Source organism: Monodon monoceros, unplaced genomic scaffold (assembly GCF_005190385.1).
Source record: "Monodon monoceros isolate NGI ecotype Baffin Bay Population unplaced genomic scaffold, NGI_Narwhal_1 Super_Scaffold_2, whole genome shotgun sequence".
Taxonomy (NCBI): Eukaryota; Metazoa; Chordata; class Mammalia; order Artiodactyla; family Monodontidae; genus Monodon; species Monodon monoceros.
The window spans coordinates 17612153-17630460 of record NW_021703776.1 but is presented as its reverse complement, the minus strand read 5'-3'; the positions used below and the strand labels follow the sequence as shown (position 1 = coordinate 17630460).

At 44.1% G+C, this 18308-nt stretch overlaps 1 protein-coding gene across 6 annotated transcripts in view; it reads right to left on the bottom strand.

Annotated features, from left to right (window-relative positions):
- Positions 1-18165, bottom strand: part of SRPK2 (SRSF protein kinase 2) — a 228282-nt gene extending 210117 nt beyond the window's left edge. For 4 of the 6 annotated variants that reach the window (XM_029233982.1, XM_029233985.1, XM_029233986.1 and 1 more), the window contains exons 1-2: positions 18004-18165; positions 17863-17917 (exon numbers count right to left, since the gene is read on the bottom strand). In XM_029233982.1, coding sequence (XP_029089815.1) covers positions 17863-17917; positions 18004-18019 — 71 coding nt within the window. In that variant the 5' untranslated portion in view covers positions 18020-18165. Of the gene's footprint in view, positions 1-17862; positions 17918-18003 lie in introns of those variants that run through there. The other 2 variants (XM_029233984.1, XM_029233987.1) reach the window with 1 other exon arrangement.
- Between the last annotated feature and the right edge of the window lie 143 nt (positions 18166-18308).

The following is an 18308-nucleotide window of genomic DNA, read 5'->3' as shown; positions in this document are numbered from 1 at the left end:
GTAACTAATCTTATTTCTTTAATCTGCCCTTCAGTAGCAGCTTCCCTTAGACTTCTTAAAAATTCCCAATTCTCAGTAGGGAGCACCTCCATTACAAACCTAAGTTGTCCAAGAGCCTTTTTCACTGGTCTTCATTTACTTCACTTACTCCCCTGCTTTATCTAAAACTCATCCACAACTGACCCCTCCTTTGGCTCCCAGAGAATGAACTAATAATAACAGGGTCTCTTCTGGCCTCTACTGTTGCTGCTGCTCTCCCTGCCCCTTCGAAATGCAGGTTATCCTCAGAGGTCTCTCCTTGGTCCTCTCCTCTTCATTCTCATACCCTCAATGATGACTTTTGCAGATGCTCTCTGACTCCGAAACATATCACAGCCTCTACTTCTCATCTGAGTCACAGATCCCAATTTCCCCAGCTCAAGAGCCCCACGTGAATGTCTCACAAAAACCTCAAACTCAACAAAATCTGATTTTTTTGCATCTCCCCTTACTCCTCACTTTTTCCCCCTTCTTCCCATGCCCAGCCCTGCTTCTCCTCCTGTGTTAACAGACCAAAATCTGTGAAGTCAGAGGATGAGATGTCCAAAGTGTTATTAAAATCTTTCCCCTTCTGCTTTCAGTAAATGTATGAGGCACTGTGTTAGGTGCCAGGGATACATGGCAAGCTGGACACACCACCCACCAAGAGCTCACAGGCTAGCAAGCTTCCAGTCAGCTGCTAAGCCCTAACGATTCCTCTGTGCAGACTTTTGTGTCCATCCCCGCCTTTCCATTCCTACCGCAGCCACCCCTCCTCTGGCACCTGGACCACCGTGATAATGTGGCCACGTTTCTCCCTTCAGTCTCTGCCCCCACCTCAACCCATCCTTCACAGAGCTGCCTATTCTCTTTCTCAAGCATGTGATCCTGCCCTTCAGCCCCTCAAAAGTCTGCAGTGGTTCCCACTGCTTACAGCGAAAGTCAGAATTCCCTCACATTACCTCGACGGCACTCCATGATTATTCCACTCAAATCACCTTCTGCACCCTGCTATACACTCCACGGGTACACTGACATTTAGGACATCTCATTCTCTCCCTAACACTTGCGCCTGTTTACTAGCTATTCCCTCAGAATGTCATGGCCTCTATGAAAATTCCCTTGTGTAGCCATCCGAATTAACTGATCCTTCCCTTATTTTACACAGCACAATGCCTGTACCTCTATTTGCTATCAACCTCTTCCACTTTCTATCACTGTTAGTTGTTTACTTGCCTGTCTCTTTAAGTACTTCATAAATCCCTGACTGCCACTAATTAACTTGGCAATCCTGATAAATCATTGCATTATCTAAGGTTTAACTTTCTCATCAGTAAAATGAAGGGTTAGATTAACTAATTGCTAAGTAACCCCCAACTCCAAAGTTCCATAAGGATGAGTCTTATTTATCTTTGAAAAAGACAGAATAGCACAGCTCTTAAGCTTGGTCTTGGTAGTCAGACAGGTGGTTCCGAATCCCAGCTCTACAACCTACCAGCTCTCAACAATGCGCCTGCTACTTAACATTTCTGGGCCTGTTTCTCATCTGTAAAATAGAGAATAATTAGAATTCTTACAGTTTAAAAATTTTTTTTACTAACTGCTTTAGTCAGATATAATTCACAGATCACACAATTCACCCGTTTAAAATACACGACACAATGACTTTTGGTACATTCACGTAGTTGTACAACCATCACCACAATCAATTTTAGAATATTTTCACTACCCCAAAAAGAAACTCATAGCCATCAACAATCACTCCCCGTTCCCCCCAGCCCTAGGCAATCACTATTTTACTTTCCATCTCTATAGATTTGCCTCTTCTAGGTATTTCATATCAATGGAATAATATAACGTGGTCGTTTATCACTGGCTTCTTTCATTTAGCAAAATGTTTTCAAGGTAAACGTATGTTGTAGTAAGAGAACTTCATTTTATTGCTAAATAATATTCCATTGTGGGATATACTACATTTTTAAAAAATTTATTTATTTATCTATTTATGGCTGTGTTGGGTCTTGGTTGCTGTGCGAGGGCTTTCTCCAGCTGTGGTAGGCGGGGGCCACTCTTCATCGCGGTGCGCGGGCCTCTCACTATCGCGGCCTCTCTTGTTGCGGAGCACAGGCTCCAGACGCGCAGGCTCAGTAACTGTGGCTCACGGGCCTAGCTGCTCTGCGGCATGTGGGATCTTCCCGGACCAGGGCTCGAAATTGTGTCCCCTGCATTGGCGGGCAGACTCTCAACCACTGCGCCACCAGGGAAGCCCAGGATATACTACATTTTGTTTATCCCTTCAGATGGACATTGAGTTGTTTCCACCTGGCCATTAAGAATAATGCTGCTCTTTCAGTTTTAAGTAATAAGAAAATGCAACTCCACCTGGCTGAAGCAAAAAACTAAAAGTCCAGCAGGCAGCCCTTGCTTCAGCACAGGTTTAAACATCATCATTAGGACTGACTTTTTCTCCATTTCTTGGCTAGGCTCTGTTCTCCGCTCGGTTTTGGTGACAAAATGGCTTCAATAACTCCATTTCACATCCTCTCACAGTCATGCCAACAGGAGAAAGCAAAAGCCCTGGGGTTAGCTCTGTGTGGGCTGCCTCACTGTGGCCCAAGAGTATAAAACACTAAGTGAAATAGGCTGTGATCTATCCTTGGGAAATGGGGAAGGGACACAAAGGATGTGAACCAAAAACAGATAAGAGATAAACACCACACAAAACTGAGGCCTCTTTCTGGGAGGATAAATGGATTCTGAACAGCTGAAAAATTTTAAAGCCCAATTTTTAAAAACAAAAAAACAAATTTTAAATGATAAAAACCCAACTTAAGGTTGTGGTGAAAATGAAAAATAAATGCATATTAAGCATTTAGGAGAATGCTTAACACACAGTAAGTACTTAATAAACGTTAGCTGTTATATTAGCTATTATCTGTATTAGATGAACCACATGGAATTTGATGGAATTTGACATTTAAGAAAAAAAGCCAATTTCATATAGCCCCGTGTCACATATACTCAGCTTAAAATTAAGTCATGTTCAGCCTGCTCTTCCATAATGAAATGTAAAACTGCATCTCAACAGAAGGAATGAGGCTTATTTTCAAAATTTTTTAAACTTCAGTTTATAGAGTCAGAGGAATTTCTCTGCTCTTGTGGAAAATATGAGAGGCAAAGTATGGGAAAGGGAAGTCTCTGAGACCAGTAGTCTGTAAAGCATTTCCTACACTAACAACAATACATACTGTGGTTCAGGCCTGACAGCCACCTTAATCCTTTATTAGCCAAAGCTCTCAACTCAGTCTATTAAGAAATCTTTTCATAGGAAAACATCACTTTGATTTCTTAATATAAGCTAACAGGAAACTAGCACTCCTTTAATAAAATGTAATTTTTCAATCTTGCCCAAAATACATTTATCTCGTAAAACAAGGGTTACCAAATGGTTATTTCCCTCTTGGACAGTCTAAACATGATTAAAAAATAATTTTTAAAACTACTACCAGGATCACCTATTCCTTTTATCACGTCTTAGTCTCCTCCCTGTCCCCTTGGTCTAGTTTCAAATTATAGACCTAGATAGAGATCACCTGTTATGAACAATGAATACTTTCTTCATGATTTCTATATCTGATGGTAATTTTGTTGCTCTAATTCACTGTGAGGGCCTATGCTTACACAACATTATCTCCTATCAATATTAGAGCATGAGCCCTTCCTTCCTTATTCCTGATCAACAGTAAAGTCTCTGCTCTGCTTTGCCCCAAAGAATAAATAAATAAATAACTACAGCAGTTATTACTGAGAAAAATAAAGATTTAAGCTGGCTAAAATAACTGAAAACATATTCATGTTTAGATGCTTAAGAAAATTTTATAATAATTCCAGTTTTCCTTTTTGCCTATTATAAAAATTCCTAAAATACAACTGAAGCACCATAAAATAACTAATAGCTGCCACTTACCATTTACTATGCGCCACACACATATTACTTTATTTAATCCTTACATTTATTCTCTGAGACGTATGATTAGCTCTATTTTAAGGAAAAAAAATTGAGACTTAGAAAAATTAAATAATTTATCCAACCCCACTGAGAAAAGTGATGCCTTCAAAACTTGAACCCTGGTCAGCTGCCTCTGACAACAATATCAGCCTCAGCAAAGAATATTCCAAGACTGATCAAACTTTAGGAAACGGGGAAACTATTACTTCTGCTCAGCTAAGTTGGGGAAGTGAGATAGCCTTTGCCTACACCAAGTAAGAGGATTCAAACGTTAAGAGTAAAATTATACAGCTCAGGATCCTCTGAAAGGTAAATGTATCCTCGAGTGTCCCTCAACTTGATCGCAATGACACTGCAGGTAGTGAGCATCAGTGGAGCCAAGGGGAAGAGAAGAACAGTTCTACTATTACGGTTATACCTACAGGGTGCTGATGACTACAAAAGGATATGGAAAGCCTCAGCCTTGTAGCTACTGAAAAACAAAAACGAGTTTTTAAAGCTAAGATAGAAAACACAGTTAAACCTTTTTTTAAAAAACTGTCTTACTGTATACTAAAAGTGCCTACATAAAGCAACTTCTATCTCACTCCTACCATACATGCACATGATAAAACAGTCCAGGCCCTTGTGACATACTAAAAGTAGTCTCGGGCTTCCCTGGTGGCGCAGTGGTTGAGAATCTGCCTGCTAATGCAGGGGACATGGGTTTGAGCCCTGGTCTGGGAAGATCCCACATGCCGTGGAGCAACTAGGCCTGTGAGCCACAACTACTGAGCCTGCGCGTCTGGAGCCTGTGCTCCGCAACAAGAGAGGCCGCGACAGTGAGAGGCCCGCGCACCGCAATGAAGAGTGGCCCCTGCTTGCCACAACTAGAGAAAGCCCTCGCACAGAAACGAAGACCCAACACAGGCAAAAATTAATTAATTAATTAATTAAAGAAAAAAAGTAACAAATGTTCAAGTACAATTGGTGTCTTAAAAAAAAAAGTAGTCTCCATTCAGAGAAAGAGAATATATTTCCTTCCTTTTCTTTTTTTTTAATTTATTTTTATTTTTGGCTGCATTGGGTCTTCGTTGCTGTGTGGGCTTTCACTAGTTGCAGTGAGCGGGGGCTCCTCACTGCAGCGGCTTCTCTTGTTGCAGAGCATGGGCTCCAGGTATGCGGGCTTCAGTAGTTGTGGCACGCAGGCTCAGCAGTTGTGGCTCACAGGCTTAGCTGCTCTGAGGCATGTGGGATCTTCCCAGACCAGGGATCGAACCCACGTCCCCTGCACTGGCAGGCAGATTCTTAACCACTGCGCCACCAGGGAAGTCCCAAGAGAATATATTTTTGCCTTTTTCTGACAGTAAAGGGAGGAATTTAAAAATAAAAATTTAAAAGTAAGGTTCTTGGGCTTCCCTGGTGGTGCAGTGGTTGAGATCCGCCTGCCGATGCAGGGGACATGGGTTCGTGCCCCGGTCTGGGAGGATCCCACATGCCGCAGAGCGGCTGGGCCCATAAGCCATGGCCGCCGAGCCTGCGCGTCCAGAGCCTGTGCTCCGCAACGGGAGAGGCCATAAGAGTGAGAGGCCCGTGTACCACAAAAAAGTAAAAAATAAAAAAAAATAAAATAAAAGTAAGGTTCTTGGCTTCCCTGGTGGCACAGTGGTTAAGAATCTGCCTGCCAATGCAGAGGACACGGGTTCGAGCCCTGGTCCGGGAAGATCCCACATGCCGCGGAGCAACTAAGCCCGTGTGCCGCAACTACTGAGCCCGCAAGCCACAACTAGTGAAGCCCACGTGCCTAGGGCCCGTGCTCCGCAACAAGAGAAGTCACTGCAATGAGAAGCCCATGCACCACAATGAGTAGTCGTCCCCGCTCGCAACGACTAGAGAAAGCTCATGTGCAGCAACAAAGACCCAACGCAGCCAAAAATAAAATAAATGAAATAAATAAAATTATTTTTAAAATTAAATAAATAAAATAAAAATAAGGTTCTTGGGAATTTCCTGGCAGTCCAGTGATTAGGATTCCGTGCTTCCACTGCAGGGGGCCGAGTGGCAAGGTCAAAAAATTAAAATTAAAAATTAAAAACAAATGAACAAAAAAACCCCACAACTCAAGAATGACCTTTGGCTCCCACTGAATTGCCTTCTTCCCACTTTCTGGACAAATCCTGAGTTTCCCTACTGACTTCGCTCAACCAATCCCAGTCAGGCAGTCCCCCAGCCTAAGAGACGGCTGATACAACAAAAAGTGCCTCAAGTGCTTTGAAACCCCACAAATGCGTAATCTGCTTTAACAAATCTGTAAAGTCATGTAGTTTCTGCCTCTAGGAAGGTATGAAACAAAGGAACTTTGGATCACAAAATGTTCATCACCTTCTGTGGTGATAAAACTTCCAGATGACCCCACAGTTGAAACACTGCCATAGCATTTAACAAACTAATAAACAAACAAAAACAAAACAAAAAAAGGTTCTTGCAATAATCTCTTTAGGGGCTAAAAACTTTACCTTCTGTTTAGTCCCAGAATGGCTTGCTTTCTGCAGACTAAATGGTAGTTTCAAAAGCCAGTGAATCAGAAGCCAGGACTCTAAACCAGCACTGTAAACTGGCTCAGGAACTGAAAGATAATTGACTGTAATCAAGTAACTGCTTCTTCAGTCACCCTCACTGCTCCTTCACTGAAACTTCTCTACTGAGAGAGAAAAAGAGAAATAAAGGCCTGAAGAATTTTAAGCTCTGTTCCAAGAAGCTGCCTTGGGAAGCACTACAGTGGATGAGGGAAAGACCAGGTGGTTAGGACCAAGCCCTCACCTGCCAATTCTCCCAGAATAGAGCCACTTTTTCCTCTTTACATATAATGGAGTTCTATGTAAAATTTTATCTAAAAAGCATTCTGCAGGAATTCCCTGGTGGTCCAGTGATTAGGCCTCTGTGCTTTCACTGCCAAGGGCCCAGGTTCAATCCCTGGTGGGGGCAGGGGGGGAAGCATTTTGCTACTACAAAGCAAGAGTGAAAAACACTTGTTCAGGTGCTCTCTAAAGTCCTGGCTACTTCACTGCATTCTCAGATTCACAGCCTTATGCAATAAATTTCAGGTGTGAAAGACACAGTCAATTTTATATCAGTGCTGCAATTAATGTTCACTTACATCCCATTTTAGGATAAAACACATCACGCACGCACCCCCCACCAAAAAAAACTTTCAACGGGATATTCTAAAAATAAAAATAATCAATAGGATAAGATTCCCTGTGTAAGTGGTGGCAACAGCTGACTGACAGCAGAAACAATAGCAGCAAGCTGTGTTCCGTGGACATCAGAAGCAACAACAGCACCTGCCGACCAAAGCAAGCAGCCAGGCACAGGAGTCCCAAGAGCCAGGCAGCGCTTTTCAGTGCATTGTCTGTCTTATCTCTTCCACATCTCAAACTTCTGTTTCCTGGGGTTACAGAGGTATCCCTGGGCTGCAGTCTGTCTTTACTCCTTCTCCCACCCTGCCTAGTTCACACAGTCATCTCGGGGCACATCTACTACACTGAGGTACCACAGGGGACGTGACACCCACACACCACGCTCAGCTAAGGTGAGTAACAGTCTCGTGTGTCACAACCAAATTTAAAGCCATCAATAATCTCATCCACATGTTCCCTTTTGTCTCTATCCTTTTAGGCTCCACATTCTAAGACCCTAACTAGAGAATTCTAATGCCTAAAAATACTTACATTAAGAATATGTCCAAGAATTAGCTGAAATAAATGCACTCTGGAATTGATAGGCCAATTATTAATTTTAAACTTATCAGCAAAGCAGTTTGACTATAAAGATATTCAATGTGGAAGTGAATTCAAACACCAGGGACAAAACATTACATTTTGTAGGATTTATCCAGTAAGGCTAAGAACTCAGCATAAAGTATCATATATGCCCAAGTATAAACCATGGTCTTTTCCCAAAAATTATCCCGCAAAAAAGAAGTAGTTCCCTTAGATTCTAGTCCTTATAAAGCCTTTATAATGATAGACTGCTCTCTCAAGTACCTTATTTTTAACATAATAAGGCAAAAAAAAAATCTTCAAAAGGAAATGAACAATCAGGATTACGGTAATGCTGGGCTTGATGGCAGAGGGTAATAGAATGACCATTCCTAGAGGACCCTGACTCGGAGGAGTCTTGGTGAGACCTAGAAGAGAGGGGAGGAGGGATGAAACACTCTTCACTGACTGACGATTGATTAGGGAACTGTCCGAAATCACTTTAATCAATACTAATTTGGGAGACATCAACCCAATAAAATTAATTTTAGAAGAGGCAAATAGGGCTTCCCTGGTGGCGCAGTGGTTGAGAGTCTGCCTGCTGATGCAAGGGACAAGGGTTCGTGCCCTGGTGCGGGAAGATCCCACATGCCGCGGAGCGGCTGGGCCCGTGAGCCATGGCTGCTGAGCCTGCGCGTCCGGAGCCGGTGCTCCGCAACGGGGGAGGCCACAACAGTAAGAGGCCCACGTACCGCAAAAAAAAAAAAAAGAGGCAAATAATTTCAACACATTTTTGGAATTATTCCTCCTCATTAATGCTGTACACAGCCTTTTAAAAAGCAAGTCAAGGGCTTCCCTGGTGGCGCAGTGGTTGAGAATCCGCCTGTCAATGCAGGGGACATGGATTCGAGTCCTGGTCCGGGAAGATCCCACATGCCGCAGAGCAACTAAGCCCCTGTGCCACAACTACTGAAGCCTGCACTCTAGAGCCCGTAAGCCACAACTACTGAAGCGGGCGTGCCTGGAGCCCGTGCTCCACAACAAGAGAAGCCACCGCAATGAGAAGCCCGCGCACCGCAACGAAGAGTAGCCCCCCCTCGCCGCAACTAGAGAAAGCCCGTGTGCAGCAACGAAGAGCCCATGCAGCCAAAAATAAATAAATAAATTTATAAAAAAAGAAACTAAATATCATAACTAAACATTTGACTACTCCATCTATATCTCTAAAATTTATACTTTCAAGTTGTATAGAATTTTAAACTTTTCATTGGGGAGTTAGGGGACTTACAACCAAGGCTATCTTATATTTGGGTACATAAAGTATCTGATAATACAAACTCAATGTGAAATGTTCCCCTGGAGACATACACAACGGAATAGAGCACGCCCGCCAAAACAAAGGAAAGAAAGAAAAAAGACCTGCTAATAGCCAGCCACACAAATCACTCTAAGGCCACCAGCCTAGATTAGACCGTACTACCTTTAACCTTGGCTGACAGCGCTCCTGGAATCAAGGCAGGGTACAAGCTTAAAAACCTGGCAACTGCAGGTAATAACTTTTTTTTCTTTCTTTGAAAACAGAACACAAGATTTGGTGGTAAAAATCTGGGGACCTGTTAGACCTTTGATACAAACACAGAGCAAGACAAAAATCTCTTTAATTCTTAGTCATCAACACAAAAAATACTTTATCTACCTGGACCAGATGATGAGACAAAGATAAGTAATTTCTTTACAAACTGTCAAGTTTAAAAAAAGAAAGAGCGAGGGAGGGAAGAAATACTAACCCCTGAAATATAAAGGCCATCAATGATGAACTAAATTTAAAAATCTAATGAACTCTTCTCAAATCTTATTCTCCTTAAAATTCCCTATCCCATATATTGCTATTTACCCTCTTTAAGCTGATCTTTAGCTTCCCTTCTCTTATTCTGTCCAATGGCACTTTCCAAGTTTCAGGCTCCAGCCCTCTTCTCTCCTCCCCCTTCTCTTCAGTAAGCTGATATTGCCATCCTAATTGTCCTCAAAGGTGTATTCTAATCCCAGCCTCCCACCTCCAAACCAACTCTCCTTATCCTCCTTTAGGATATGTCACTTCAAATACAGTGTGCCTAAAACAAAATCTCTATCCCATCTCCAACCAACTTCTCCCAACTTTCTTAGTCTTCATTAAGTGTAACATTTTCAGTAAAACTGCCATTGTTTTTATTGCTTTCCTGTTCATGTCCCATAATTAGTTAGTTCTAGCCCTGCTGACTCTTCTTTAAAAGAACTTTTCAAAACTGGAAGTCTTAAACAGGTTCACTGTCTTTGACTCAATATTTCCATTTCTAAGATTCCACATAATCTGAGAAAATCTGAAATGCAGACAAAGATATTCGCTGAAGTATTATAATGCCTGAAACAGTAAACATGTTTCCAGCAATAAAGAAATATTTAAACAAATTAAGCAGTTAAGTAAATCAGAACATTACTCAGTCACTAATAATTGGTTATGAGAAAAAAATTTTTAACTTCTTTTTAAAAAATATTTATTTATTTGCCACACCACACGGCATGTGGGATCTTAGCTCCCGGACCAGGGATCGAACCCAAGACCCCTGCATTGGAAGCCCAAAATCTTAACCACTGGACCGCTAGGAAGTCCCAGTTATGAGAAAATTTTAAGGACATTAAAAATGTTAATGACAAAATGTTAAATAAGGAAAGCAGCATACAAAATCATACATGAGATGATTAAGTAACAAAAAACAGAGGGATGAAAAAAAGACTAGAAGGAAAAATAACAAAATATTAATAATGTCCCATTTGTATCGTGCTGGATGGTGACAATGTGAGTCATTTTTGTTTTCTTCTTCTTTTTTTTTTTTTGGCCTGGCCACAAGGGATCTTAGTTCCCCAACCAGGGATTGAACCCAGGGCCCAGGCACTGAAAACACCAAGTCATACCCAATGGACCACCAGGAAATCCCTTTGTTTTCTTCTTTACATATTTCTATAGTTTCCAGATATGGTACATAATATTTTAAAAATCAGGAAAAAAGGGGACTTCCCTGGTGGTGCAGTGGTTGAGACTCTGCGCTTCCAATGCAGGGGGCCTGGGTTTGATCCCTAGTCAGGGAACTAGATCCCACATGCTGCAACTAAGAGTTCACATGCCACAAGTGAGGAGCACACTGGCTGCAACTAAGGAGCTGGCGACCCATAAGTAAGAAGCTGGCCTGCTGCAACTAACACCCAGCGCAAATAAATCTACATTAAAAAAATAAATAAAATCAGAAAAAAGGTAATTTTTTAAATGTGTTTCCAATTCAAGACTTGTCAGGTCTCCCTAAATTAATCCTCAAAGTCAATATTATTTTAAACTAAATAGCAAAAATAAACTGGAGAAGGAACTCAGAAATATAATCTTAATAATATGTAAGAAATGCCCCAAAAATTCTGAAAACAAGAGTGACAAGGTGGGGGAAAAAAAAGAAAAAGAGTGACAAGGTGTATATAGGAGATGTGGGAGAGCCCTTGCCCTACCAAAACCTAAAACGTACTCAGAACTACAGTAAATTAAAAAATAGGGAACTAAAGCGGAAACAGAGTAATCAACACCTCAATACTCATACATGGAGAGATGCAATAGCGTTGGGGTGACCAGCCAAATCATTTAGAAAAAAATAAGACAGCAATAACCAAAGCCTAATAACCACAGCCAACCTTTACTGCACACTTACCACGGGTCCAAAACCTTGGGGCCAGATGTCACTGCATTTCAGTTTCTTGGGTTTTCCAAAGACACTATGATATTGGTGCCTATTTCATGTACTATGTAAGACTGCAGCAAGGTCTAGGAGCATGTTTTTAAAACATGCAGCCTACAGCCTTCCTGTTTTCAGAGGAAGAAGAGATCCCCCTTCCGTACAATACAAACCTGTGCTCTGATCACATCCCCTCCTGTCAACTTAGGGCGTTTGCTCCAAATTCCCCTTCTTGTCAGTATTTTCAACCTCTCCCTTTCTACTAGCTCCTTGCCATTCGCTTACATTTGAGAGGGAAAAAAAACACTCCTCAGGAACCACTCCCTTGCTACCTTTTCTCCTTTACACAAAGAAAGCTTATTCAATTAGTAACCTTTTAAAAAGAAAAAAAAAAAAGACTACAGTGTCATCCCATTCACTCATAGGGCTGCAGGCTCCCTGTGGCCAAAAGCACTGTGCTGAGACTACTCCAGGTGTGGGCTCTAATGATTTCCTAACTGCCAAAGTCAAAGGCCACCATCAGGGTTCATCTCACTTGAATTATTTTGCAGACTGTGCTCTTCCCTTCTTGAAATGCCCTTGGTTTCTGTGAATCAACTTTGTCCTGATTCTCCTATCCCTCTGGCTCCTCCCTTACCCTACCTATGGCTTTCTTCTCTTCACATTCAACACCTTCAGCCAGCTGCCACCAACACTATACCCAACAACTCCCATTTGCATTTCTAACCAGAGCTCTTCCCAGCGCTCTAGCGGTTAACACTCACCAATGTCTCTAACTGGAAGTGAACCACACACCTGTAACTGCCTAACAAAAGCCATCATTAGCTTTTCCCAAAGCTGCTGTGCATTCTCTTGAGGAATGGCAACACCATCCACAAATTCAGCTAATTCAGAAACCTGGGATTCATCCTAGACCCCTCCCACTCTCCTCCCACATTAAATTGGACACTAAATGCAGTGAATTCTACCCCCTTAATACCCATCAGTCACCTGAAGCTGGATCTCTTTCCTCTAAGCCATTCTCTACACAGCAGATAGAGTAACCTTTCTAAACATCTCAATCTGTACCCACAGCAATGAGCCCCACTCAATGCTCACCACATCCTGCACCCCAGCCACACTTCCCTGCTTGACATTCCAAGAACACAATCATGCCACTTACACCTCCACGTGTTTACACCAACTGCAGCACTGCTTTTGCTTGGAAGGCCCTCACCCTGCCACCTATTTACTTGGGAAATTATTATTGGCTCTTCAAGATTCAGTTTAACACAACTCTGTGAATCTACTAAAACCTATTGAACTGTACACTTTAAGTAGATGAAATGTATGGTATGTAAATTATATCTCAACAAAACTCAATTTTCTGTGAGAAAAAAGACTTACCATCCGATTTTTTAAAAATGGGCAAAAGACAAAACAGGCACTTCACAAAATAAAAAATTTCAAATGACCAATAGACATACGAAAAGATCTTCGAAACCATCACTCAGGCAAATGCAAATTAAAACCACAGTAAGGTATCAGTACATATCCAGAAGAGCTAAAATTAAAAAGAATGACATGATCAAGTATTACAAAGATGCGGAACAATCGAAACTTCATACACTGCAGGTGGGAGTGTAAGGCAGTTCAATCAAAACTATTTCATAATATAACTGGGAAAAAAATCTCTGCAATTACTACTAAGACTAAGCATACACCTCTTCTATAACCTAGCAATCCCACTGCTAGAGTATACCCCCAAAAGAAATAAGTGCTAATGTCCACAAAAGGACATGTACAAGAATGCTAACAGGGGCTTCCCTGGTGGCGCAGTGGCTGAGAGTCCGCCTGCCGATGCAGGGGACACGGGTTCTTGCACCGGTCCGGGAAGATCTCACTTGCCGCGGAGTGGCTGCGCCCGTGAGCCATGGCCGCTGAGCCTGCGCATCCGGAGCCTGTGCTCCGCAACGGGAGAGGCCACAGCCGTGAGAGGCCCGTGTACCGCAAAAGCAAAACAAACAAACAAAAACCAAAAAAAAGAATGCTAACAGGGACTTCCCTGGTGGTGCAGTGGTTAAGAATCCGCCTGCCAAGGCAGGGGACACAGGTTAGAGCCCTGGTCCCAGAAGATCCCACACGCTGCGGAGAAACTAAGCCCGTGCGCCACAACTACTGAAGCCCCCGCGCCTAGAGCCCGCGAGCCACAACCACTGAAGCCCGCGCACCTAGAGCTCGTGCTTCGCAACAGAAGCCACCGCAATGGGAAGCCAGCGCACCACAACGAAGTGTAGCCTCCGCTAGCTGCAACTAGAAAAAGCCCGCGCACAGCAACGAAGACCCAATGCAGCCAAAAATAAAGTAAAATAAATTTTAAAAAAGATTTTTAAAAAAAAGGTGTTAAAAAAGTAATTTATAACCAAAAAGTGTAAAGAACCCAAATGTCCATCAATGAATGGATAACTACAACACAGTAATATCAACACAATGAAATGTTACTTGGCAATATAAAGGAATGAAGTACCCATACATACTACAACATGGATGAACCTTGAAAGCATTATGCTAAGAGAAAGAAACCAGACAGAAGATCATATGCTGTATGATTCCATTTATATGGAACATCCAGAATAGATAAGTTTATAGAAAGAGAAAATAAATTAATGAATGCTGGGGTCAAGGGAGAAATGGGGAATGACAAACAAGTACAGGGTTTTTTTGGGGGGTGATGAAAATATTCTGGAATTAGATAACAGTTGCACAACTTTGTGAATATACTAAAAAAACCAGCAAGTTACACACTTTAAAAACTAAATTCTTAAAAAACCAATTTTACAGTACGTGAATTATGTTTCAAGAAAAAAGTTACATGTGAGGAAAAAAAATCAATAAAAACCAAAAAAATTCTTTAAAACATTTTATACATATGCACAGGCCCCAAAGCAAAAATCTATCCCAAGCCATGTGATTTAGCTAATTCTTAAGAATTAGGTCTTCCCTGCTAGTTCTTCCCTGCTGCCTGTTACAAAGCAGCACAATTAATAATTAGCAAACTAAACTCACTGGAACAATCTGACAAGCTAACAATCTCAGTTCAGAAATCTTAATCTTATTTCTGACAACTACAAATTCTAGTGTTCTAAAAAAGCTGCCTATAGGAACTGGCGCAATTCACAAAAGCTCACAGAATTGAACTGAATTAAAATGAATGAAGTGCCACTTGCACATACAAGCATATGACAAAAGTAGATCATATTACATCAAGCCAGGCCCATGTAGTCACATAATGCAAGTCTGCCAGTCATTATATTAATATAGTGTAAAATTAGATCTATTACTCTCTTTCCTCCTCTGGAGAATTAATCAAAAAGCAAAAACACTGGGCATCAGGAGACCTGAATTCTGGTCCAAACTAAGCTAGTTGTGTGACCTTACCCTCTATTAGAGCTGTCTGTAAAATGAGGAATACCTCCGAGGCTATGAGTCTCCTGAAGTCCCTCTACCATCACCTCTCCCCCGTGCCACTCTGCGCACCCAGAGTCAAGTCATCATGGTTTCCCCACGTACTATGGAAGGCCAGCTCTCGGTTTCTACTTCTCCCCACCCCCTATAATCCATTCTCTACATTGACAGCCAGTACTCTTTTCAAAACAGGAATCAGATCCTGCCACTCCCATCCATATGCCTCCCAGCGGCCTACAAGGCCAGGCCCTACCCGTTCTGACTCCTCCCCCCTCACCATCCTCTTGGGTAGCACTCTAGCCACTCTGACCTTTGGGTTCCTCCAGCATTCCTAGCCCATTCCTCCCCAGGGCCTTTGCCACACTCCCATCTCCTCCGCCTTATTCTAACTTCTGTTCAAATGTCACCTCCTCAGAGAACTGAGTGTGGATTCTGGTCCCAGCCTGCTTAGATTCAACTTAATAGCTGGACATGTTACTTACTCATGCTGTACCCCCATTTCATCTGTAAAGTGGTATCAACAGTGCCTACCTCACAGAATTATCACAAGGGATAAACGCATGTAAAGCAAGCAGCAAATAGACTGGAACGGTTTTCAAATGTCATCTATCACTATACTTAAGGCACCCCATCTTCATTTTCTCCCTCTCCCTGAGCACTGTCTGGAACTGCCTTCTTTGTCATTCGCTTTAGGGTTCCAAAACCCCCATAGAATGTAAGCTTCGTGAGGAGCTTGCCTTGCCTTGTTCAAAGCTCTACCACCATTTCCTAGGAAAGGCATGCACACACTTGTTGAATATATGAATAAATCAATCACATCAAGGATTCCTTTAAAATAATACTGGCTTGATTCAAAGAATTAAGTGAAAAACTGCCTCAAACAGTTATGTAATGGGGCTGGTCTCCTCCTGGTCCTTGCAGACTGACCAGTTCATTTAGTCACTGGCTGAGGGGTTTCTGTCAAATCTAGTCACATAAGTACAACAGACAACGAAAAAAGCTAATAGATTAACCTGTGAGAGTAGAAGTTGAATACTGTGGATATATGCTAATTCTCTGTAAACATACCACATAAATCCAAACTGCAGCACACCAAAAAAGGCTCTGGCCATTAGGAAAGTCATACCCTGAAATATGAAAATATGAAACAGTGACTTTAACTAAAACTGTTTTTCTACATGTACACATATATATAAAAAACATACACAGTTACATATATCCACCTACACACACACACAGAGCCATCCCCAAAACTAGGGGGATGCTTTTTTCAACTCCTTCTAACTTTTCTTAACAAAATGGGCTATGTGGGAATAAATGTTTTGAACTGAAAGTTGTGACCCAACTCAGGAGCCTAAACATTACAGTTCTCCTTACTTATGGACTAAATTTCCGTCATTCACCAAAGAAAATCCCAAATATAAGGTTCTGATTACTAGTATTAATTTTTAAAGCATCTAAAACTAACAAATATCCATTGAGATTTAACATCTTAAGACTCCAACATCTAATTTTTACCCACCAGGTCAAGCCCTTAATAAATATTTTTCCCTCGCTCTAGTAGTTTTTTTTTAATTGTTTTTTTAAGAAAGGCTTTATTATGTCGGTATCTACATTTTGTGAAATCCTTAACATAGTTTCAAGTTATATTCCGTTTTGAATGAACACAAATCCTGTCATGATACATCACATTAGTAATGACTTAGGTAGTTTTCATAGACGCCACCAACGGTTATGAAATTCGCCAGGCTGAGACCAAAGCGAAGAAGGGAAAAAGCCTAGGAATGCTGCAGGCTAGTCCCCCAAAGAAAACAAACCAACCAAAAATGCTTCGTGATTTTATTTAAAGATGATCACGGACGATCCCCATGATACCAAATATATACCACAGAGTTATTTCTTTCTCAAATGGAAGAGTGAAGCCACAAATCTAGGAGGAGGAGTAATCTACGCTGGTAGATTCTTCAAAATTAGGAAAGAAAGGGAAAGGAGACGCGGCGGCGCTCTGCGGTCTCGGAGCCACTCTCCAGGAAAGGCTTCCCGGGCGCCGGCCGCTCCCACTCCGGTCCGCGGCCAGGCTGGAGGTGGCTGGCGGCTGGCATGTTTCAAATATCACCACCCTATTCATCGCCTCCCGGCACAATGAGGCGCTGGGCAGCCGCGCCGAGGACCGCCCGCGCACACGCCCACCCGCCCCGCGCAGCCCGAGACCCGGGCGCAGCCGCGTCGCAGCGAAGTCACGCTCGGCCCGGGCAGAAAGTTTCGGAAAAAAAACCAAGCGCCGAAACGCACAGGTTTCAGAGCTTGAACTCGTGCCAGGAACACGCCCGAGGCAAACCACTTGACAACCAGCTCCGGTTTTCAGCAGAAAGGCCGAGAGGCGGGGGCCGGAGAGGAAGAGGAGGCAACACACACACACATACACACTGTCTCTCTCTCTCTCTCTCACACTCGGCTCCTCTTCCTCTAGGGCCTCGGCGCCCAGGTGGGAGCGATACCGCAGCCTCACGCCCGCACGCGGCGCCGGGGCCCGGGCAGCGGGCGCCAGCTTCTCTCCCAGGAAGGCCCGGGACCCCCGGGTCACCTCGGCGCGCAGGGGAGGGTGCGCACGCCTGGCGCTTCCTTCCCCGTCCGCCCCCAACGGCCGCGGAGACTGGGGGCCCCAGGGGCCCGGGGTCAGGGGATGCTCGGCGGGCCGGCCGCGGGCTCGCGCGCGCCCCTCCCCCCGCCCCTCCCCCCGGGCCGCCCGCGGGGCGCGCAGGAGGCGAGAGCCGGCGTCCCGGGGGATCAGCTCGCCCGCCCGCCCGCCCCGGGAATCCGGGCAACTTTCCCCTGCGCGGTCTCGGGCTAACCCCGACCGGGCGGCGGCGGGGGTCCGGGGGCTAGCGCGGCGTGGACTCACTTTTTCGGATGTTTCTCTCTTTTCGGCCTCCGCTTTCGGGCCTGAATGGCCAGCACTGAGGAAAGAAGACACACATTAACGGTCGGGCAGGCCGGCGCGGGGCCGCGTGGCGGGGAGAAGGGGACGCCGCGGGCCACTCACCTTTCCGGGAGCTCATCCCGACGCGGGGGAAGTGGGGCGGGGGGCTTCGCGGCGGCGGCGGCGGCGGCGGCAGCGGCAGCGGCAGCAGCTGCACCAGCAGCAGCGTCGCGGGAGCCGAGGCGAGCCGAGCTGCAGCCTCCACTCACTCCGCCGGCCGGGAGGAGGCGGGAACCGCGCCTGCGCCGCCGCCGCAGCCGCCGCTCCCGCGGGGGGCCCGGCAAAACCCGCCCCCGGCCGGCCCCGCCCCCGCCCCGCCCCCCCCGCCGCCCGCCCTGAACGCCCAACACGAAAGAAAGAAGACACAC